The 24,421-nt window shown below is 36.0% G+C and overlaps 1 protein-coding gene across 1 annotated transcript in view; it reads left to right on the plus strand.

The window, feature by feature from the left end:
- TMPRSS11D (transmembrane serine protease 11D) overlaps positions 1-13,608 on the plus strand; it is a 51,610-nt gene extending 38,002 nt beyond the window's left edge. The window contains exons 6-10 of the mRNA XM_053900718.1: positions 366-404; positions 3,210-3,387; positions 8,850-9,109; positions 10,233-10,375; positions 13,421-13,608. Coding sequence (XP_053756693.1) covers positions 366-404; positions 3,210-3,387; positions 8,850-9,109; positions 10,233-10,375; positions 13,421-13,582 — 782 coding nt within the window. The 3' untranslated portion in view covers positions 13,583-13,608. The remainder of the gene's footprint in view (positions 1-365; positions 405-3,209; positions 3,388-8,849; positions 9,110-10,232; positions 10,376-13,420) is intronic.
- Positions 13,609-24,421: the final 10,813 nt, after the last annotated feature.

Raw genomic sequence — 24,421 nt, forward strand, 5'->3', positions numbered from 1 at the left:
CATATCTCAACAACTTGCTTATGTTTCTCTTTTCCCAACTAAACTGAGTGAATTGAAAGCAGGAATATCTTTTAAATATCTTTTAAGTATCTTTTAGTGTTTGATGAGAAAAAAGCACAAACTTAAGTATAGATAACAATAAATTGGGGGAAGACTGTAAACACACATTTCTAGGACTTATGACTCAGAGATTCTTTCAGCAGATCTGAGATGAAGCCTAGAAATCTGTATGTATCTTATCAGGCCCTAAGTGATTCTGATGGTGGTTGTCTAAAGACTACATTTAAGAAATTAAGACTACATGTAATAATATACAGTCCTTATTGTATTCATCTTACTCTCACTTTTTTTTTTTTTAACACCAGCAATTACTGACCAGGATACAGTGCATATGTTCACTCAAGGTAAGTTTCAAAATTACCTTATAAAAATGGTTTCCAAAATATAAATAGTAAACATTCAAGTATTTGCACTCTTTGTCAAGGTAGTTTCTATTGAGGTGTTATCTTTATTCTTACTTCACTCCTGTGGTCTGAGATAAGACATTGCTGATTCCAACGGCCAGTGGAGTGATGTGTAAGTTTTCCCCTCCTTTTAGAGGAAGGTGCTGGCAGCAATGGCATTCTGTGTCAAGTCTGGCCTCAGGAAAAGTTTTTTTTGCAGCTTTGGGAAGCTTTTCCTGCCCCAGTTCTATGGTGGCACTCCCTTAGACTTATAAATTATGTTTGGTGACACCATTTATATGGCTTCTCCTAATCACCAGAATAGCTTGCTTTGTTGTGGATTTAGGTTAATCGAAAAGTATAGTAAAAAAAAAAAAATTATAAAAAGTGATGTTAGTTTTAGGTCTCAAATCTTAAGGAAAAGTCACTACTTTCCAATGTTATTCTGTATACTCTCAGGCTAGGATAGCAGAAATATAATCCCCAGAAAACAGCTGTTTACTTCTCTGGCTGATGAAATATAGTTAGAAATTAGTTCAATGTACCTCAATAGCTGGCCTATCTCAGATACTTAAGTGATGTTACAAGGTAATGGTACCTTTTTCAACTTCATTTTATATTTAATTCATGCTTATTTTTAATGAAAATGTGCTTAAGTAATTTACTAGGGAATTTGGTTGAAGGATGCAGCAGAGGAACTTATGTTCTATGTATATTCTTTTTTTTTTTAAGTGTATTTATTTACTTTGCGAAAGACGGGGACAGGGGAGAGAGACAATTCCAAGCAGGCTCCACACTGCCAGGGCCCAGGTGGACACAGGGCTCAATCTCAGAACCGTGAGAGCATGACCTCAGCAGAAATCTAGAATCAGACCCTTAACTGACTGAGCCAACCAGGTGCCCCGTTCTTTGTATATTCTTAATGAAAGTCTGGAGGTCTGTAAGAAAAAAAAAATGCCTTTGGATGGATGTTCTATTGAAGTAGTGTCACTATTTTAGAGCAATAGAAGTTGTTGCTGATGATTTACTTCTTATTTCTTAGTAATAAACAAAAGGAAATAAATCATGGGAATGAGGATGAAGAGGGCTTGAATGATCATTTCAGCTTTGGCCATTGGAGTGTTCATGGGCTTTCTCCTTTAAGGCACTTAAATAAACCTCATCTAGATGCTTAGAAACCCTCAGTTACCCTCAAGAATATTCTGTGAAATATGCCCTTGAAAAATGGCACATTTGGTAATACAGAGTCAGTTACAGAGGTAGAGTGGAACTTCCATGATGAGCTGGATTACCACTATGGAGATTTCTTGATGAAAGCAGTTTTCCTCCAACTTCAATGTGGACATGAATCACTCATAAGAATGTAGCTTCTAATAAGTTCTGAGGATCTAACATGCAGCATGGTGACTACAGTTAATAATACGGTATTGTATGCTTGGAAGTTCTAAGTAGATCTTAAGCACTCTCATCACACACACAAGAAGAGTTAACTATGTAATGTGATGGAGGTGTTGGTTATCTTGATCTTGGTAATCAACAATGTATATGGATATCAACTCATCACACTGTACACTTTAAATATATACAATTATATTTGTCAATTAGTCCACAAATTTGGGGAGGGGGGAATGCAGCTTCTGATTTTTTTTCCTGGTGTGGGTCTTAGAGTCAAGTTTTTTCAGCTTTGAGGTATAATTGACAAAATTGTAAGATATTTAAAGTATACAACATTATGATTTGTTATACATATGCATTATGAAAAGATTCTCCCATCTAGTTAACATATTCATCACCTCACATATTTACTCCCACCCTTTTTTTGGTGAGAACATTTAAGTTCTACACTCCTAGCAAATTTCAATTATACAATAATGTTATCAACTATAATCATTATGTTTTGCACTAGATCCTCAGCAGAACTTATTCATCTTATAGCTGAAAGTTTGTCCCTTTTTACCACATTCTCCACATTTCCCCCATCCTCCAAGCCCCTGGAAACAACTTTCTATTCTTTCTTTCTAGGAGTTTGACTTTTTTTTTTTTTTTTTTTTTTTTTTTTAAGATTCCACATATAAATGGTATCAGGCCATTTTTGTCTGGATTTGTTTTTGTCTGGATTATTTTACTTAGCATGATACCCTCCAGGTTCATCCATATTCTTGCAAACAACAGGATTTCCTTCCTTTTCAAGGCTGAATAATATCCCTGTATGCATGTATGTATATACAAATATATATGTATACATCCCTTTGTGTGTGTATACACACACACACACACACATTCTCTTGACCTATTCATTCATTGATAGACCCATAGGTTATTCTACACAGTGCCAACATGTCAACATTTTTAATAAACTTCCAGGGTATACCCATACTGCAGGTCCACAGATCATACTTTGGAGTAGCAAAGCTATATGGAAATTTCCTAGTGAACTTGTGGCCTGAGCTGGTATATCCAGCACTAACCTATCTTAACCCCCTTTGATGATGAATTTCAGAGAACTCTAAAGTTGCTCTAGAATTTGAAGTCTCTATGTCAATTAAGTTCAGAAATATTCTCTAAAATGCAGTCTATAGGCAATAGTAGTCACAAAGGTACTCTAAAAAACAACACATTAATCTTGCTTTTGGAAAGGCTAGCCTGTTCTAAGGACAAATACACAAAAGACAGAAAAGCTGTAAAAGATGGAGAGACTCGAACAGCATCTCCCAAATGTAAATGAATCATAATCTTCCCAGCACATTAATGCCTTTTTCTTATTAGGATGTGGGGCCCGTACAGACCTAATAACTCTGTCTGCAGAGAGGATCCTAGGAGGCACTAAGGCTGAGGAAGGAGACTGGCCATGGCAAGTCAGTCTACAGACGAATAATGTTCACCACTGCGGAGGCATCCTGATCAGTAGCATGTGGATCTTGACAGCAGCTCACTGCTTCAGAAGGTAAGGCTATAGCTTATCTACCCACCTGGGAACAACTAGGAGAGACAGATACAGGACTCCACCCTGGACTGAACATGATTGGATTATGCTAGAAATAATTGCATGTGGAAAAAAATTAATGAGTCTTTTCTGCATATTCATGATAGCAAAAACATTTTTTTTCCTCCTTCAGCTGGCTAATTTAAAACTATTTTTCTCTTTCAGGTAATAGTGTGCCATCATGGTAAAGAACAATGATCTATATGTAAGAGTGTTTAATTTAAATCCTAGCTATGAAAACTTGAGAAATTTACTGAACCTTTATAAGCCCTTTTTTTCCCTACATTAGGAAGATACTATTATCTGTGTCTTAGCCTTATTGATAGGGTTAGATACACTAATGCAAACATGTTAAGTGTTAGCAAAATTAATTGCTGTAGGAAATTTGCACATTACATCATATAAGCTGATCAGCAGGCTCATGGCTGATCTGAGACTGCCTTATGCCATTAACTAATTCTTTCAAAACAATTATTGAGTATCTACTATGAGCACAGTATTATCACAGAAGGTAATTAAACACTGCCTATACTTTAAGTGAGCCTACATTCTAGTGTTGGAGATAGACATACACAAAAATAATGATCAATAACAGTGAGTAGCATAAATAAAATGAATTTAAACAACTTCTAGAAAATTCTTCACTGATGTGACTAAAGGATAGTGCTAACATGAGGGTAATAAACTGCCAGTGGATAGTAGGATGCATAAACTTACTCATGATAAAACTTTAGACCTAGATGACTCAAATCTGTGAGGTTCAGACACACCTTATTATTGGAGCATCCTAGACCCTAACAGTTGCTGGGAATTAATCTCAAAACATTCACTAAGTGAAGACATCTAAACTCAAATGTGCCTCTGACCATATCTACTCTTTTCTCAGACTCACTCAATATCCATAGTCTAAAATCCAATTTACTACACACCCATAGCCCTCCTATTGAAACAATCCAAATTTCTTTCTCAAAGCATGAACCTTGAGCTCCAGTCAAACTGCATTATTCTCTTCCCCTGGATTCTGCCTACTTTTTCAGGTTTAAGAGCATTGTGCGCTAGACTTGTTAAACTTTACTCTCTTAATAGTTTTGTAACAGGCACTATATTATGCAGCAGTACCATCAAATCTGCAAAGGACTTCTTAGAAATAGTGAAGATTTTTCAGAATTCCAATACGAAGAAATGGAGGAAAGGATATTAACATTTTAGGGAGAAGAAGAAGATCGAGAAAATGCTCTTAAACCTGAAAAATAGTAAGAGAATAATGCAATCTGGCTGGAGCTAAAGGTTCAATCTTTATTTCCACTTGAAAGGCCAAAGAAGAACTATGGAACTAATTGATTTTAATCACTTCTGAGTGTGGGAACCAGAAATGCAAATGCTTGGATTTAGTATAACGAAGGATGTAATACATAAACAGTCTGCATTCTAAGCCCTATGCAGACCCAACTACCAAAAGCTAAGTAAAGGATATCACTATAATGAAAGTCACCATTATAAATATCATCAATGTTTACCAAAGTAATTCATGATTTTAACTTTTTTTTTTAATTAATTTATTTGGAGAGACAAAGAGTGAGCAGGGAAGGGGCAGAGAGACGGGGAGATAAAGAATCCCAAGCAGGCTCTGCGCTGTCAGCACAAATCCCACAGACGGTGAGATCACGACCTGAGCTGAGATCAAGAGCCAGACACTTAACTGACTGAGCCACTGAGGCACCCCATAATTCATGATTTTAAATGCTTGGAACATCTTTGAATTATGCCTCCCCAATCCTTCTATTCACTACTAAATTGATCCAGGAAAGCTAACAAACTATGTGAACCTTATATTGGCACACTTCCAGTAGGCCTGATTGTCACTGAGAACCCATCAACGAGGATTTCTGGGGACACGGCCAGCCTTACATCAAGATATATAGATGTGATAAGGCCCTCCAAGAGTCCAAGAGAAGATTTTTGAGTTATCACTTCCCCTATGAAGTCTTCCCTGATGCTTTCTTCCTCCCCCATGGTACTCTCACAGAAATCTGCTCAATTATCTTTAGCAGTAGTCCCTGTGATTTATGATACTTAATTGTCTCATGTGGAGCTGCTCATCAACAGAGACCATAGTTATTTATATATTTTTAAGATTTTAAATTCCAGAAAGTTAGCATACAGTGTAATACTAGTTTCAGGTGTACAATATAGTGATTCAACACTTTCATACAACACCTGGTGCTTTTTAATCCTCATATCTATTTAACCCATCCCCCCACCCACTTCCTCTCTGGTAACTATCAGTTTGTTCTCTATAGTTAAGCCTCTGTTTCTTAGATTGTTTCTTTTTCTCTCCTTTTTCCCCTTTGCTTGGTTGTTTTGCTTCTTAAATTCCACATATAAGTGAAATCATATAGTGTTTGTCTTTCTCTGACTGACTTATTTCACTTAGCATAATACTCTCTAGCTCTATTCACATCATTGCAAAGGGCAAGATTTCATTCTTTTCATGGCTAATATTCCAGTGTGTGTGTGTGTGTGTGTGTGTGTGCGTGTGTGTGTGTGTGTACCACCTCTTCTTTATCTATTCATCAGTTGATGGACACTTGGGCTTTTTCCACAATTTGGATATTGTAGATAATGCTGCTGTAAACATTAGGGTGCATGTATCCCTTTGAATTAGTATTTTTGTACTCTTTGGGTAAATACCTGGTAGTGTGATTGCTAGATCATAGGATAGTCCTATTTTTTAAAATTTTTTTAATGTTTATTTATTTTTGAGAGGAGAGAGACAAAGTATGAGAAGGTGAGGAGCAGAGAGAGAGGGAGACACAGAATCTGATGCAAGCTCCAGGCTCTGAGCTGTCAGTACAGAATTTGCAACAGGGCTTGAACTCATGAACCTTGAGATCATGACATAAACCGAAGTAGGATGCTTAACCAACTGAGCCATCCAGGTGCCCCAGGGTAATCCTATTCTTTAACTTTTTGAGGAAACCAGAGTAGCTGCACTAGTTTGTATTCCCACCAACAATGCAAGAGGGTTCCCCTTTCTTCATATCCTCACCAACACCTGTTTCTTGTGTTGTTGATTTTAGCCATTCTGACAGGTGTGAGGTGGTATCTTATAGTTTTGATTTGTATTTCCCTGATGATCAGTGATGTTGAGCATCTTTTCACGTGTCTGCTGAATGTATGTCTTCTTCGGAAAAATGTTCACGGCTTCTCCTCATTTTTTAATTGGATTATTTGTTTTTTGGGTGTTGAGATTTATTAGTTCTTTATATGTTTTGGCTAATAAACCTTCTACACTTTATCAAATATATCATTTGCAGATATCTTCTCCCATTCTGAAGGTTGCCTTTTAGCTTTGTTGATTGTTTCCTTCACTGTGCAGAAGTAATCCCAATAGTTTATTTTTGCTTTTGTTTCCCTTGCCTCAGGAAACATGTCTAGAAAGAAGTTGCTATGGCTGATATCAAAGAAGTTACCACCTGAGTTCTCTTCTAGGATTTTTATGGTTTCAGGTGTCACATTTAAGTCTTTCATCCATTTTGAATTTACTTTTGGCTATAGTGTAAGAAAGTGGTCTAGGTTCATTCTTCTGCATGTTGCTGTCCAGTTTTTCCAACAGCAACTGTTGAAGAGATAGTCTTTTTTCCCATTGGACATTCTTTCCTGCTTTGTGGAAGATTAGTTGGCCATACATTTGTGGGCCCATTTCTGGGTTCTCTATTCTGTTCCATTTATCTAGGTGTCTGTTTTTGTGCCAGTACCATACTGTCTTGATGAATACAGCTTTGTAATACAGCTTGAAATCCAGAATTGTGATGCCTCCAGTTTTGTTTTTCATTTTCAACATAACTTTGGCTATTCTGGGTCTTTTCTGGTTCCATACAAATTTTAGAATTGCTTGTTCTAGCTCTGTGAAGCATGCTGGTATTATTTCAATAGGGATTGCATTGAATATGTAGGTCGCTTTGGGTAATATAGACATTTTAATAATATTTGTTCTTCTAATCCATGAGCATGGAATTTTTCTCCATTTCTCTGTGTCTTCTTCAATTTCTTTCATAAGCTTTCCATAGTTTTCAGTGTACAGATTCTTTACCTCTTTGGTTAGGTTTATTCCTAGGTATCTTATTGGTTTTGGTGCAATTGTAAATGGGATTGATTCCTAATTTCTCTTTTTTCCTGTTTCATTATTGGTGTATAGAAATGCAACATATTTCTGTATGTTGATTTTGTATCCTGGGACTTTATTGAATTTGTTTATTAATTCCAGCAGTTTTTTTGTGGAGTCTTTAAGGTTTTCTACATATAGTATCATGTCAGCTGCAAATAATGAAAGTTATACTTCCTCCTTGCCAAACTGGATACTTTTTACGTCTTTTCGTTGCCTGATTCCTACAGCATAGTTATTTATTTATATTTTTATTCCCAGAGACTCATACTGTTTCTTATACAAAGTAAACATGTAGTAATGACTTGTTCAACTATAACTAATGAAAATAATAGTTATTTCCACTGAGTGCTTACCTTGTATGCCAAACATTGTTTCAATACTTACAACTGAGTGAGGGCATATAATCAGTCACATTTTGTGCAAAAATAAACTGAGAATTAAAGATATGAAGTAAGTTGCCCTAAATAACACAGTTAATATATGGCATAGCCAAGATTTAAGTCTATTTTTTTTTTTATTTAACGTTTTTTTATTTTTGAGACAGAGAGAGACAGAGCATGAATGGGGGAGGGTCAGAGAGAGGGAGACACAGAATCTGAAACAGGCTCCAGGCTCTGAGCTGTCAGCACAGAGCCTGACGCGGGGCTCGAACTCACGGACCGCGAGATCATGACCTGAGCCAAAGTCGGCCACTTAACCGACTGAGCCACCCAGGCACCCCTAATTCTGATTCCAAAATCATGCTCTTATTCGTTTGCTGGAAGAAAGAAAAGGAAGGGAGGGAAAGAAGAGAACAATAGCTTTAAAATTTTCTCCGTACAGAGACTGATCAAAAGAAGTTCAATATGAAAAATTCATGTATTCGGTGGTTGTAAACTACTTTTTTCTTTAGAATTTTTAACTAGCATTCACTCTTACATAAGCTATTGTACATTATAAGATTATTTCCTGGACATATAATTTTTATTTCTGTATCACCTATATCTAAACTCCACAAAACTCTTAAATTGTTGTTGTGTGGATACATTTTATTTTTATTCAAGCTTAGGAGCAACACTGAGTTAATCAACTCTTCAATTCGCAGACCCTTTAGACAAATTATCATTCATTTACTAACTATGTAATCCAGAAAATATATACCAAAGAGATACTGATCAAATAGTTGCTAGCCAGGAAAGGGATGGCAAACGCAAAATTCAAATATTTGAAATGCTCATAAATTCACAATTCAAAACACATTCTCGTATTTTTTTAGCTACCCTAATCCTCGTCAGTGGACTGTCACTTTCGGTGTTTCAACAACATTTCCTAAACAGAGAAGAGGAGTAAGGACTATTTTAATCCATAGCAATTATAACCCTGCAACTCATGAAAATGATATTGCAGCTATACAACTTGACAGAGGCATCACCTTTACCAAAGATATCCATAGGGTGTGTCTCCCGGAGGCTACCCAGAATATTCCACCTGGGTCTACTGCTTATGTAACAGGATGGGGATCTCAAGAATATGGCGGTAAGTGTCTCAGGAAAAATCAAACAACAACAACAACAACAACAACAACAACAAAATCTCCTGGGACTTGCTGTTATGTAATTAGGGAACACCTGAAGGACATGTTCTGTGGAAGGAACGATCCCATATTCTGATGAGTCCAACCTCTAGTTATTACTACATATCCTCAGCAAAGCAAAGCAGTGTCCCTAGAAATCACGGGGGATTCTCAAACACAGTAATAGGGAAACGTAAAATAAAAGTGGTGAAGAAACATGAGTTCTTCAATGAATCAGGGACTCTATAGGTCTCAAATGTCTCTCATATAAAGAAAATTTTTAATTTTGAAAAGAAGATTTTGATAGGTATTCTCTAAGGGTTTTAACACCCTCTAAGGTGTTAACAATCATTAAGGTGTTCTGAGATGAAATGAATTCTACCTCTAGAGCAAGAAACTCTACATACATAAGCATTGCTCACTCTTTGTTTACTGAATGAATAATGAGGGCAATGTAAAAGAACAAATAGGGCCATGGTGAAGAGAATATCAACCAGGGCGTGGAAGGACATAGCATTAACAATTTCCACATGCTTCAGCTCATGCTGTAGATTGTATCTCCAAGAAATAATATGAAGACTTAATTGTCCTAGAAAATACCTCATTGTGTTTTCACCACTGAAAGTAATTTGGTGTAATAGATAAAATGTGTGCCAATCATAAAAATGGCAGTGCCATTCTGAAGGAACATCAATACAAGTAAAATAAATTATTTCTTTAGCCTTGAAACCAGACTGGTTTCTCTTTCATTGGTAAATTAAAGTTTACTCAATATGTAATTTTCCAATTCAAAGTCAGTCAGTGAATAACTTAAATGCTACTAGTCAGTATTAAAATAGCAGATATGTTTTGCTCTTAAGGTCCAAGGGGCGCTGCATCACAAAGTAAAGCAAAAAAATAAAATTGATCTGTGTAGAGGGTTTATTCTTCTCTACTATGGGCATCTTTGCTGAAAAGAAACTCCCAATATATCTTCAATAGCCTGCTTTGCTAAATAAGATAGTGTTTTGGAGTACAGTTATTCCTTCCCATATTTGACATAGAATCATTAATTTACCCATTCCATTTCTGCTTTATACTTCACAGGTAGCACAGTTTCAGATCTACAGCAAGCACGGGTCAGAATAATAAGTAATGATGCATGTAATGCACCAACTAGTTATAATGGAGCTGTTTTGTCGGGAATGCTATGTGCTGGACTACCTCAAGGTGGAGTGGATGCATGCCGAGTAAGTTCAAAATAATGTTATCATGTCATCATCCAAGTTCATAAGCACTTACTGGCATGTGATACTGTGATAAGCATAGAGGTAACATAATTAGAATACACAACCCTGATCCTCCAAAAAATTGTTATATAGATTTTACAGTTAAAATTCTCTTATGAAATTGATCCAACGTTAATTTTAAGAACTTTCTTTGTGATTTTTAATATAAATAACACCTGAATATCAGCACCCTGAAGATAAAAAATGTACACAAAAAGCTTAGTTATTTCAGTCACAACAGTTTCTATAATTGTAAAACAGCACAAATGAGGGAGGGGGGAACTATTTAGATCGGTCCTGTCTTTTTTCACCAAACATAAAAATGAAAATAACTATGAAATTCTTACTTTAAAATAATTACAATAGGATTTTAATGCTAACATTTTTAATTAAATTATCTAAGCAATTAATGTGGTTATATCCTTTAATAGATTTTGATCCTATGTCTGAAATCCAACCTCATATAGTAACAGCAATAACTACTTAGTATCCAAAATTACATTTCTGGAATTAAGAAAAATTAATCTTTTCTTGGGGAATCTGCTGCTGTTTTGGGGGTGGGAGGAAATTGTATGCAGAAAAATCAAGTTTATTCTTTCCTCAAACAATGCTGACAGTTTTTTATTTCAATTTTTTTATTTCACTTTTTTATTTCAACTTAAATTCTAATTAAAATATATGGTAAAATTGGTTTCAGGTGTAGAATTAAGTGACTTATCACTTACAGACAACACCCAGTGCTTATCACAAGTGCCCTCCTTAGTGCCCTCCTTAGTACCTATCACCCATCTAGCACATCCCCCACCCACCTCCCTCCATCAAACCTCAGTTTGTTCTCTATCTTTAAGAGTCTCTTATGGTTTGCAAACATTACTGACTTTTATATTTTAGTTCTCACATTCTTGAAAAAATGGATAAGAAGTAGCTCTTCCACAGTTTTTTTCACATTTTGGGCATTTTCCCCTAAATGAAACATTTTTATTGACCACAAGTTGTGTATAAATGGAGAGGAACTGTTTATCAGTTTTCAAGAAACCATTAATTACCCATTAGCCCTTTGTTCCCTTTAAGTGGAGAGGTCTTTGTGATAGGAAACACTTCTTGTTCCACTTCCTATTTTTTTATTGCTAGTTCTGTAACAACAAATTCTCAAACTTCATAGTTTTCAAAAAAATTCACCAAATAAGTAACACACATCTACACTGACAATTCAGCATTAATTAGAACCGACTTAGGGAAACACATGAAATATAAAAGGGCATTACTCATGCCTTACTCAAAATGCCCCTTTCCTTCTGCATACACAATTTCCACTCTTCCCCTCAAGCCCGGATCAAGTCATCATGAAATTCCCCCTATGTGTTCCACTCTGGACCTCACTAATTTTCAGCTGAAATACTACAATACATAGAGTTTGTGCATCAGAAAGAACTAGCACTTTACAAAGGAGATTATGAGATCATACTTGTTTCAGTTCATTTATTCATAGAAATTGTATGTTTTCTGTGCACCAGATACAGTGCTAGCACAACTATGTGTTCCCTGCACTCATCAAGGCTATAGTCTAGAAGAGGGAACACAAGTTAAAATGCCTACACAACCAGACTGTGAAGCTGTCCAGATACAGGATAAATTGCATGTCCCTCTTAGTTTAACATCTGCTCGTCCACTCTTAGATATTATGCAGAGAAATTCCTTACTAGAAAGAATAGCAGCAGAAGCACAACAATGAAAAAGAACTGGGTAGCTGGAGCATGAACACACAACCTGAAGGAGGCAGGTGCCAATCAGCTGCATGCAGTGCTTGCCATGCGATTGGTGATTCACACACTGACCCTTCTCCCCATCTAAACTAGTAATTAGAAGAGCTAGCTACAAAGAGCAGTCAAATGAATAGCAAACCATTCTAAAAGCACACTTGATAATAGTTGGCTTTTATTAGTAGTACAGACTGTATGCCAGGCTATACTGGAAGTGTTACATGTATAAAACTCATTTAAACATATAGAAACATTACTCATAGATGAGGAAACTGAGATCAGAAAAGCTATTAAATAGTATACTGAAGGTCATATGGCTGAGAAGTGGAGAATTCTTCTTACCCAGTCTATCTAACTCCAGAACCCACAGACTCAATCTATCATGCAGCATGTAAAATGGACTAAATTTATTTCCCCAGGTAGATTATTGCATGTACAAATATTTGTTGGTTGGGTTATTATAATTGGCCAGTATTTCATAAGGAGTGTTTTACTCATTGCCTTATAAATTTCTTTGTGATTATTCACCAAAGAATACTTTTTGATGATATATTATTATGCATCAGACACCATGCAGGTACTATGAATAGGAAGATAAATGAAACTTCATCCATTCAACAAATATTTGCTTAGCATCTCCTGTGAGTTAGAAGCTTAGGATATAGCAGAGTCCAGAATAAGTATGCCTTCCCTGGCAGACCTTACAGAATAACCAGAAAAATAGACACTGAACAAGTATCCTAAATGCTGTGAGTTTTGCAGCAATGTGTGGCTGTCACAAGGGGAATTGGTGCAAGGGAATAAGTTCAAACAGGCATACAATGTGTTTGCATAAAATAATATAGAAGTGGTGAAAGAGATACACACAAGATGTGGAACACAGGAAGTAAAAAACTAACCCAACCCAAAGCTAGAAGGGGTGGCGGTGGGAAAGAACAGCCCCGGGAAGGCTTCCTGGAGGAGGTAAAGTCTGGGATGGGAAGCTGTCCACCAGATGACTGAGGACAGTCTGGGAAACATGCACCTTGTCTTCTCACACCTGAGGAAGGAACAGTGTGTGTTCTTAAAGGATTTTGGTTAATTTTCACATGAAATTGGTACACTATTTCAACTTGCTGTAACATTTCACAAGAAATGTCAGATTATTTTTATTGTCATACTGGGCGTGACTTCTACTGACAGAAATAAACTCCTTAATACTTCAGGGTGGTCTCACACTTAAATTCAATCATTGTGTTTCTTTCAGGGTGACTCTGGTGGCCCACTAGTTCAAGAGGACTCACGGCGGCTTTGGTTCCTTGTGGGGATAGTAAGCTGGGGGGATCAATGTGGTCTGCCAGATAAGCCAGGAGTATATACGCGAGTGACAGCCTACCGTGCTTGGATAACCGAAAAAACTGGGGTCTAGAGCAATAAAGGCATCTCTGTGGCAAAGTCTGTATGCAGGTGTATGTCTAAAATTCCAAAACCTTGCCTTTCAGCTGCAAAAGAACCCGAAGTTGCCCTATTTTAACCTCCTGTCACATAAATATTGTTTCACAAACACAATTTGTTCTTTATTACTACAGATTTTGTTTTCTCAAGAAAGCTATATGAATGTTGCATAGTATTGTGGCTGTGTGCCAGGGGAAAGGTGTAAACTAGTTACAGAGGTAACAATTTTATTACAGTTGTGATAAGAGCTCATAGTGAGAAAAACAGATACCCTGAGAGAAGATATTAGAGGAATCTGGACAAGTCTGCAGCATTGGAGGAGTCTTCCCTGAAAAGTCTCACTGAAGCTGATAATGGTAGAATAATAGTCAAGGCAGCAAGAATAGCATGAGGAAATAAAAATCCTATTTATTTGAAATTTCTGGTTACTCAATAGGCGGTGTAAGTCCTAAAATTAAATATGTGAAGTCATTGTACAGCAATCTTAATTACCCTATAAGAACACACTCCCAAAGAAACTGAGGAATTTCAGGTATTTAAGATCAAAGCTAAAATAGTCACTGCTCAACTGAGACCCAAAGAATTATAATTTTTATGATGAATTTTATTAAAAATATCTTGGGGCGCCTCGGTGGCTCAGTCAGTTAAGTGCCTGACTCTTGGTTTCAGCTCAGGTTATGATCTCCACACTTCGTTGAGATCAAGCCCTGCATCAGGCTCTAAGTTGACAACATGGAGACTGCTTGGGATTCTCTCTATTTTTCTCCACCCCTCCCCACTCTCTTTCTCAAAATAAATAAATAAACTTTAAAAATATCTCTCATCTATGTGAAAGAGAATTTACTTCCTCTGTAAACTGATGAAATACACCTGTGCAACCTTCTTAAGTAACTTCCAACTATACAGTGCTTTTGAACAACTAAGTAGGAATAATCTTAAGAACTAAAGATCACCCCAGTGGTGGTCATTTTTGAGAATATAAGGACCCTCAATAGCTAAATCCAAGTAATGAATTTAAAGTCACATGTGAAGTTATTTTGCAAAGAGAAGGGTTAAACAGTTTAATTTCAATAAAACTGTCTTGGGGTGCCTGGGTGGCTCAGTCGGTTGAGCGTCCGACTTTGGCTCAGGTCATGATCTCATGGTCTGTGGGTTCTAGCCCCGCGTCGGGCTCTGTGCTGAGGCTCAGAGCCTGTGCTCAGAGCCTGGAGCCTGCTTCAGAGTCTGTGTCTCCCTCTCTCTCTGAGCCTCCCCCGTTCATGCTCTGTCTCTCTCTGTCTCAAAAATAAACAAACATTAAAAAAAAATTAAAAAAAATAAAACTGTCTTAGAAAAGAAATGTCTCTCTCCTTTTTTTCTCCCTTTCTCTTCCTTACACACACATTACCAATGAACGTAAATAAAATCCATTAAAATTTAATGGCACAGTAATTTATGTAGTTTGAATCATGAATGTAACTGAATTTTTATGGGATCCTGACATTAATTAAAGCTTGGTTACGCATGACCATCTATGTGTCAGGGCTTCCTCCTTCTAAAAGCTAACTCACAACACCTGGGCATCAGAACTACAACATGCATTGTGATAAAAACTTCTTGTATTTCCTCATGTAAATTGTGAAGAGACCTACAGTGGAGTCATTTACTTTTAAGGAAAAGAAGTTAAAAATTTAACTAACTTGGTGAAATGTGCAAATTATTGATACATGTCATTTCAAATAAACTCTTTTAAAACTATTTCCCTGCCTAAGAATTTATGGAAGTTATGATTTATGAATGGCAATCCAAACCATTTATTTAATTGGTTCTCCAACAAGAGAATTGCCAAGCCAACTCTAAAGGCTTGGTACTTTCTGCTGCCTTATAATCAAGCTCTATAACTGAGGCAAGCGTCCAGCCTGACACTCCCTGGCTTCAACTGGTGAGGACAATGTTAAATTGGTAATTTAGTGTAAGCCTAAAGGGGAGCATGTTTTTGTGTATAGGTGTGTTGGTGTGTACATGTTTGTGTGTGTGTGTGTGTACATGCCCCCACATATTCATAAACATTTTTATTTATTCCTATGTATTGAAAGCTATATAAAGTACTTATTTAGCAGAAAACAGAACAAATTCCATTTATTGAAAATAAAATATTATTTAGCAAATATGTTTATTTATAAGAGAAGGAATATCTGAGGACCTTCTTTATTTATTTTTAACGTACTAATGGGTTCCATGTTACTGACAGCTAAGTAACTCCATGAAAGCAATTTTAATATTTATGGGAGGTCCTAGAAGATTCAGGGGAAATATTTTATAATATCAAAAGGAGTCTTCCAGAGTACCACTTTGCCATGAATAATAATTACTCTCGTTTAAATGGGAATGGAACAAAGAACTTCTTAGATTATTTATCTAAATCTGTCATAGATTCTAATTTACACAATTCAATTTCTATTTTCCAGTTTGCTAAACATTAAATGGTTCAAACAGATCCAAAATAGTTGTTTTCTTTCCATTTTTCATATGTCTATGTAATCCAAATCTCAAAACACAGCCCTTTTCATTTCTAATCAATCAGTTTGATTAATCTCCTACGGGGAAAACAGATCTTTTCCCTGCATATTTCAAGTGATTCATTTCTATAAGCATCAGTTGTCTTTTTAAGGACAGGTCCCTTGTCAAGGGAGATACTTAAGCAAAATCTGGATGATCACCTGCAGAAATGTTTTAAAGGATTTCTGCAAAAGGTCAGGCTTAAAAATAGATTATTTCCATGGTCCCCTCCAGGCTAAGACTCTACTCACAATTAGGAAATAGTTTGGGGGAAGCATAAGATCTCTGAGAGAGAGAGGAATTTCAGAGTATTGGGACATTGTTTAAGCTGGTGCACCACGATAAAACATACATCATCTAGAGTAAATAAATCAAACTGATCAAAATTCAAATAAAGTAGAAATCCATTTTGGAGGGGGAAAAAAAAGCAACTGAATGAAACTAAGGAATTCAAAAAGCAAACAACTCTCAGGGCGTTTTCCAGGGTGGCCTCTACCTTTAACCTCCAATCATACAAATTAGACTGAAAGTACTAATGCAATAAAAATCAGGGAATACATTAATAAAAGGGTTTTTCCCTACAAAATTCATCCATCTAACCAGTCATTCATTGTTTTACCCATCATTTGTTTATCAATAGCTTTTGAGCACTTATAATGTGCCAAGCTTTATTCTGATCTAGTCAAGACAACTTCTAGGAAAGAACAAGCCAGGCAGAGAAACAAGCAAGTATAACTTGCCCTGAGATGACAAGTTTGTGAGTTCGAGGAACAGTAAGAAGTCAATGTGGTTGGAGTAAAACTACTGAAGAAAAACATGTGTTAGAGGAGGTTGAAGAAATAGGTACATGGGCCAAAGAAGTTTTGATTTTATTCTAAATTTGAGGGCAAGATTTTGGAGGAGAATCACAACACCTGAGTTTCAGAACAACTACATTCACTGTGATGAAATCTTATACTTCCTCATGTAAATTGTGAAGTGACCTACGCTGAAGTCATTTACTTCATGGAAAAGAAGTGCAAATTTAACCAACTTGGTGAAATATATACACAAATTGTTGGTATATCTTATAACAAATAAACTCCTTTAAAATCATTTCCCTGCCTGAGTATTTATGAACATTATGATTTATAAAAAAAAAAAAAAATCTAAAACAATTGATGTAATTGCTTCTCCAAAAAGAGGACTGCCAAGTAGACTCTAAAGGCTTTGCACTTTCTGCTGCCTTATATGATCAATTTTCTGTTTCCTAAAGATTAATATGACTACTCTAAGAGAAACAACTACAATACAAAAGTAGAAGGGAGAGGAGTCAGAAGACTATTGCAGGAACCCGGGGAAATGATGGGACTGACTTGGATTGAGGAGCTAATAGTGAAGATGGTGAAAAATACTTGAATTCAGGAAATATTTGCAGAAAAAAACAGCAGAAATTTCCGATAGACTAGATTTAGGGGCTGAGGGTAAGGGAGAAATCAAGGTTGACTCAAATTTTGAGCCTGAACAACTGAAAGGAAAATTTGGGAAGGGGATCCAGTTTGAGGATGGGGAATCAAGAGTTTCTTTCTGAATCTGTTACATTTGAAATGTACAAGCAATCAGGTCAGGAAAACAACTGTAAATTCATATCTGTCGCTCAGAGAAGGGATTGAACTGCAAATACGAATTTGATGGCATTTACACTTTTAGGCAAGTAGAAGCAAAAGCCATTTTGCGTGACTAAAAGAGAGAATGGGAAATACATCTTTTAGAAAATAAGGAAATGTCTGATGACCTCTATAAATATCCTGATGTCCTAAGATGAAAAAAGTTATTTTAGTATCGCACAAAAAAAGACTTAAAGAAAAAATGTGTTCAATTTGATTTTATTAAAATTAAGAATTTTTTATTATTCAAAAGACCCTATTAAAGAATAAAAAGGGGAAATGACAGAATGAGGGAAGATACTTACAATACACATAACTAAACTGGTTAATACCTAAAATGCATAGGGAATTGTTACAAATCAATAAGGAAAATATAGGTAACTTGGTAAAAAAAAAAAAAATGGACAAAAGATTAGAACAGGTACATCAGAAAAAAGAAATCTGAATGGCCAATAAATACAATAAAAGGGGCTCAACCTCATTAGAAATAAAGAAAATAAAAAATAAAAGCATTATACCACAACTACACACCAACAGACAAAAATTGAAAGTCTGATAATATCAAGAACTGGCAAGGATGGAGTGGAGTAAATTGCTTTAATAAACTTGGGTAAGTAGCAATTCCACTCCAAAGTGAATACACTAGAAATGGGCCCACATGAGCAGGAATATACAAAGCAGCATTACTCATAACAGCCAAAATAGTGACAACAAAACGACCATCAACAGTAGACTGGATAAGTAAATTCTGTTATATTCACACAAGGGATTGTCACAGACTCTGGGTCTAGAGTTCTCTCTTGTCTAGCAAGAAAGCAGGACCCAAGATTAAAATGTCAGAGATGGCTAATGTCCAGGAGAAGACAAGAGCCCCAATTAAGGGTCCTTGCTCCATTTTTATTAGGATCAGAAGGCTTACAAACATGGTGATGGACGTGCACAAAGAGACAGTGAAATTGTGAACATTAACTCATGGACGTGAAGGAAAGGGGGTTTTGAAGATATGCCAGGTTAGGAGGTTTGGGTTTAATACAAAAGAAAATCCTGGTGCTGGGCAGTTGGGTGGTAAGCTTGTTCACAGCAGACACGAGGCACCACCTCTGTTTACCTAAACTGCTGGGGGCAAGAAAGACAGAACCTGTTCCATCAGGGTCAATAAGGCACCTTTCTTTTGCTAATTAGCTCCTCTTTGGGCAACTCTGCCCTGCAGCAGTCTAGAGCCCTATTTATTTGTTTACCTAATTTGGTCCTTCCCTCCTATGAAAGCAGCTTTCTGCTACAGTACTATATTGGGGGACGTTTCCTCCCTGAATACCTAATCTTTCCCTCATATACCTTTGTTCTATATTGGGGCCTTTGCCCCACCCTCTCTATACCTATTTACTTAATCTTGTTTACCCAAACTTGGGTGTAAGCATCCTATGGCTTTCTAATTCTTTATGCCTTGTTAACCCATCAGTGCAGGCTCAGGGAATTCCTAAACTTATTCCCCACAATGGATGATCATACAGCCACAAATATGAATAAACTAGAGCCACATTTAACAAAGTTGAACCTTAAAAACACAAAGTTAAACAAAAGAAACCAGCTGTTAAAAAATACATACTACTCCATTGATAGGTTTTTAAACTATATTGTTTAAGAATTTATTTTACTCATGAAAAACTATTTTCAAAAAAGCAAGACATCTATTACCAAAAAATATAAAACAATATTTACCTTTAGGGGACAGGGTAGAACTGTACCTAAGAAAAGAAAGGCAGAGAGCTGCTGGTTGGTTAGCATACCTATATGGATATTTGCTTTATGGTAAGTCATTAAGTTGTACATTTATGTTTTATGTGCTTTCCTGTATGTATATTATTTTTTTCATCTCTGATAAAGAACAGTTATCAGCATCCTCAGGCATAGTGAGGGAAAACAAAAATTCTCAGGTCATTCAGAAAAGAGCGCTTGAAGGAAATATATAAAACTGTTTAAAAAGTATATATCATTGTAGATAGCAGAAAAAGCATTTTCCTATTGATGATCCACATTAATATTTTGATATTGCTTTCATTTGAATTTTTATAGATCTAGCAGGATTGTCTATCAATGTTAACATTGTTAAGAAACATTTCTAGTGTGCATGGTACTATTTCTTATGCAATTAGGAATTTTCCTAATATATAAATTTGGGGATAAAATTTAAAAAAATATATAATCTCATTTTTTAATAAGAAAAGCTCAAATGATTCAGAGATTGTTAAATAATTGCATTTGCAATAATAAAAAAGTAAAACTGTTTTAAGTTAAAAAAGCCTGTATTTTTTTCTATGTGTTTGTAAATAGAATATTTGTAATAATCCTTAGAAAAGTACTTTAAGTGATTCATTGACCCCAAGTTTTTTTTGTTGGTAATTTTCTACTTTACCATTTTTAGTCTTCTCTAAAAAAAGCTTACAAAATCAGAAAGAGCATTTTATAGCCTTTATCATTTTCAGGGCTTTCATAGAAAAAGTCTTGAAATAAGCATCCTTTAATATTCTAACCATTTCCATTTTAATGGTTATTTCAATTTATTTTCCTGCTTTTGTTCTACTAGTCAAGGAAAATGGTCAGGGTTTCCCATCAATCTTTACTTGATTTGCAACAGGGAAAGAAACTATCAAATATAGTAGCTGAGTCTGACTTTAAGACACTAATATATGCTCAGAAGAGATAAATTCAGTAAGTCCCCTGGATATAGCTATATATTTAGATGTTTGTACTCAAGGCAGGGAAAGTCGCCTAAACCTGTTTCATCTAACTTTCTAAACTATCATAAACTTATAATTTTTCACAGTAGTTTTCATTGCAGGAATCCAAACTAAAGAGAAGCTTTATTGTGGTAGAGTCTTATATATACATTTTTATTTATTTTTTTTTAAATTTTTTTTTTAACGTTTATTTATTTTTGAGACAGAGACAGAGTATGAACAGGGGAGGGTCAGAGAGAGGGAGACACAGAATCTGAAACAGGCTCCAGGCTCTGAGCTGTCAGCACAGAGCCCGACGCGGGGCTTGAACTCACGGACCGCGAGACCATGACCTGAGCCGAGGTCAGCCGCTCACCCAACTGAGCCACCCAGGTGCCCCTTATATATATATTTTTAGATGACAACAATATAAGATAAATTTGATAAACAGCAGTGATACTATTAGTCTAACCATTATGGTCCAACGTTGCATATTAGACATTATCAGACATTTTTGCATATTGTTATTTTTAGAAAAAGATAAGGAAATAAATTCAACCCATAAGATGATCTGATGGTCACATTAAGTTGAAGAAGCGGGGGTTCAAACTCCAGATAAAATGTCAGAAGTCAATTGAAGTGACCAAGCCCACACAGTAGGAAAAGGCAGAGACTGCTCAACTGCTGGTTCTGTGACTCAGACCAATGCTCTCCATCTGTGTGCACCACCTCTCACCATCCACTTACACTATTCTTCCACTCACATTGGTCTACTAAAGGACCATGGTAGGTCATAGGCAGTGTTTCCATTTCCTTATCTGTAAGGCTTCAACAATAATTTTCCCTACTTCATAGCGTTTTACTTCGGGTAAAGTGAGCATTTTAATAAATTGTATGAAACAAACCATATAAAACTTATTAAGAAAAAAAGATTTAAAAATAGAGTTAAAAATAACTCTGAGCCAAAAAGAAATTTTTAAGTGGGAATTTTTGCTCTAAAGTTATACAATCAAGTAATACATTGCACCACCAGGTATATATTTTAAAAAACTATTTTTTATTAATCCTTGATTTTAATTTTAAGCAAGACCTCTTTTTCTAAAGATCTAATCACACTCAAAAAAGAAATGTCCTTCTTTAGCAGGAAGCGCAAAATCCTTTTATTTTTGCAGTTTCTAATCCTATTAGGTGAAAGATTTCAGTTCCCTCCAGTATGGTTGGGTAATTAAATAAAGGCTATCTCTTTTTGAGCAGAATGCATTGAGCTCCTTTTCAGAATTCATGCCAGACAAAACCAGGAAAAATTAAAGTGTGAAAGCTTCAAAGTTCACACTCTACTGTTACCAACCATTTACATTTTCTCATTAAGTGAAATTAACGTCAAATCTCCCCTTTTACACACACAGATCAGGCAAAGTGCTTTCCTTAAGTTAGTGTGGAAGAAAATAAGTTCTCATAAAAATACCTTCTGGATCGCTTTCTTTGATTAAAGAAATAAAGCCAGAAATATTATGAAATGAGCTTCTGTTACATTACAATACTCATTTGGGTAGAATTCATGAAGTAAAGACAATTTCTCTGAATTCTATCATAAATATATTGGAAGTGTGGTGGTTAACATATTAGGCCTGCCCTACCACTAAAGCCTATAGATAATCCAAAAGGGCCTCGATTCTGTTAAAACTTGCTCCAGATGAAAGTTTTATAAAGATAGCTGTTTTTACTGGCAGTAGTTTTGTAAGGAAATTCCCACATAAGCAGATTTGCTGGGTTACCCCAGTTAAACACATGTATTCACAGTCTTGACCAATTTTGAGGTTGCTTCAGCTAAGAACATTTATTTTATTCTAGGATTCACACATATTTCTCACTAGCTGCTCTACTTCGTTAGAGGCATTTGTCTGTGATAAGTAGAAACGATAGGAGCAAAAATTCATTTTTTTCCAGGAATTTTTTGGAAAATAATGTATGACAATGGAACAAGCAAAGGTGACTGATACTCTGCTCATTGGAAGGATGAACTGAAATAATAAGAGTAATGGTAACAGTGGTAGTTATAATAGCTGATTTTGCTTCCATAGCTGATGTAGCAGTTGGTAGCTACTCCCATCTACTAACCACCAGGTCTCACATATAACAAACCCAGGAGAGGTATTATTATTACAACTGTGTATAAGAAGCTAAGGTTCAGAGAAGTTCAGTAAAATGTCTGAGGTCACAGAACTGTTATATTGCAGAGTTAGGATCTCAAGGCAGTTTTTCAGATTCTAAAGCCTATATATTTATCCTTTAGAAACTAATCGTTAGCATGATTTGAATTTCACGTTATTTTTATTTTCCAAACTCTGATTTTTAACCTAGGAATCAGAATATCTAAATACAATTTCCTCTACACTGTTATAGTCATCTTCTCACCAGTGCCCTCCACATTACGAGAGTCACCACATTTTGATAATTTAGATTTTTCTGAAGTTTTTATGTATTCACATCTGTTATCATCAACAAACATACCCTAGCTGTAATTCAAATTGGTACCTTCAAAATCATTACACTCAGAAGGCTTAGCAAATTTCTTTGTTCTTCCTCATGTGTCTCTCTCTAAACATATTCTCACTCTCAGTGTGATGATATAACACATATGCCTCTTTTTGGAACCATGCAGCTTCCATCTGTAAGCATCCATTAAAGCTGGCCCGTTTTCCTCTTTCCCAGGCTCAAATATGCCCACAGTGCCCTTGAAGCCATTCATAAGCCTCACCACTATGACACCTATCTTCACATGGAGGCCACAAATCTCTGGAGATTACCCTAAACTTCCAACCCTTGTGAATGATGGCGATGTCTGTGCAGGGGCAGAAAGAGTAGCTTCTCAGTCTTCCCCCAATCCTGTGTCACACTTCTTCATAACAGAGGATTCTCAGATGGGGTCCAGAGTCTCAAGAGACAGCCCTTCAACATTTCATTCAGCTTTTATTAATCACCCGTTCCTGAAAATTTCCCTAACTCATTATATCAAAATGTTCTGTTCGGGACCTTGACTTCTCTAAGAAATGACAGTCCTGGGGACCTAAAGCTTCCCCTGAACTTCCTCTGGGCACTGCCTCCAATAAACTCCCCTCTCTAAAAGAAAGAAAACTAAAGCTTCCATACATATCAATACAATGAAAACAGATGGTGAGAGGGAATCCAGGATGAAGGTTTGAGGGGTGTTCGTAAAAGCTTCAGGGCTTCAGGTTAAGTCAGCTAGAAGTAGTGTTCTATTATAGTTTTAAACTACTCTATCTTCCTCTGCACATGTAGTTGACTGAATCACACTTTATCTGTAATTTCTAAACTTCTTTTCTAGTTCTAATGATGTCCTAACTCCATACCATTTACACTTATGATGGGCCACCTGAAAAATCCTGCTCTTGCTTTTCTTGTTTAGATTTATGCATTTTTCATGGAGTGATTTCACTAACATTTTGTTTATACTGAATGGTCTTAGGATTCAATACTGTTTCTTTTTGACCTTAGATATATCACTTTCTCTCTACTTTTGAGAGTCAGAGCCATTTAATAAGGTACAAATTGTAATGAACTGTTAAAATCATATAAATAGGGGTGCCTGGGTGGCTCAGTCGGTTGAGCGTCTGACTTCAGCTCAGGTTGTGGTCTCGCAGTTTGTGAGTTCAAGCCCCACGTTGGCTCTGTGCTAACAAACAGCTCAGAGCCTGGAGTCTGCTTCAGATTCTGTGTCTCCCTCTCTCTCCCTCTCCCCTGTTCATGCTTTGTCTCTCTCTGTATCTCAAAAATAATGTTAAAAAAATTATTTTTAAAATAAAAAAATAAAATCATATACAATAAAGATTATTTTTAAGAAATCAACACTAGCTCCAAAGATAGATGTATACCACCCATTTGGACTAATTG

The sequence above is a fragment of the Panthera pardus genome, unplaced genomic scaffold (assembly GCF_024362965.1).
Source record: "Panthera pardus isolate Hobbes unplaced genomic scaffold, ASM2436296v1 HiC_scaffold_13, whole genome shotgun sequence".
In the NCBI taxonomy this organism is placed as follows: Eukaryota; Metazoa; Chordata; class Mammalia; order Carnivora; family Felidae; genus Panthera; species Panthera pardus.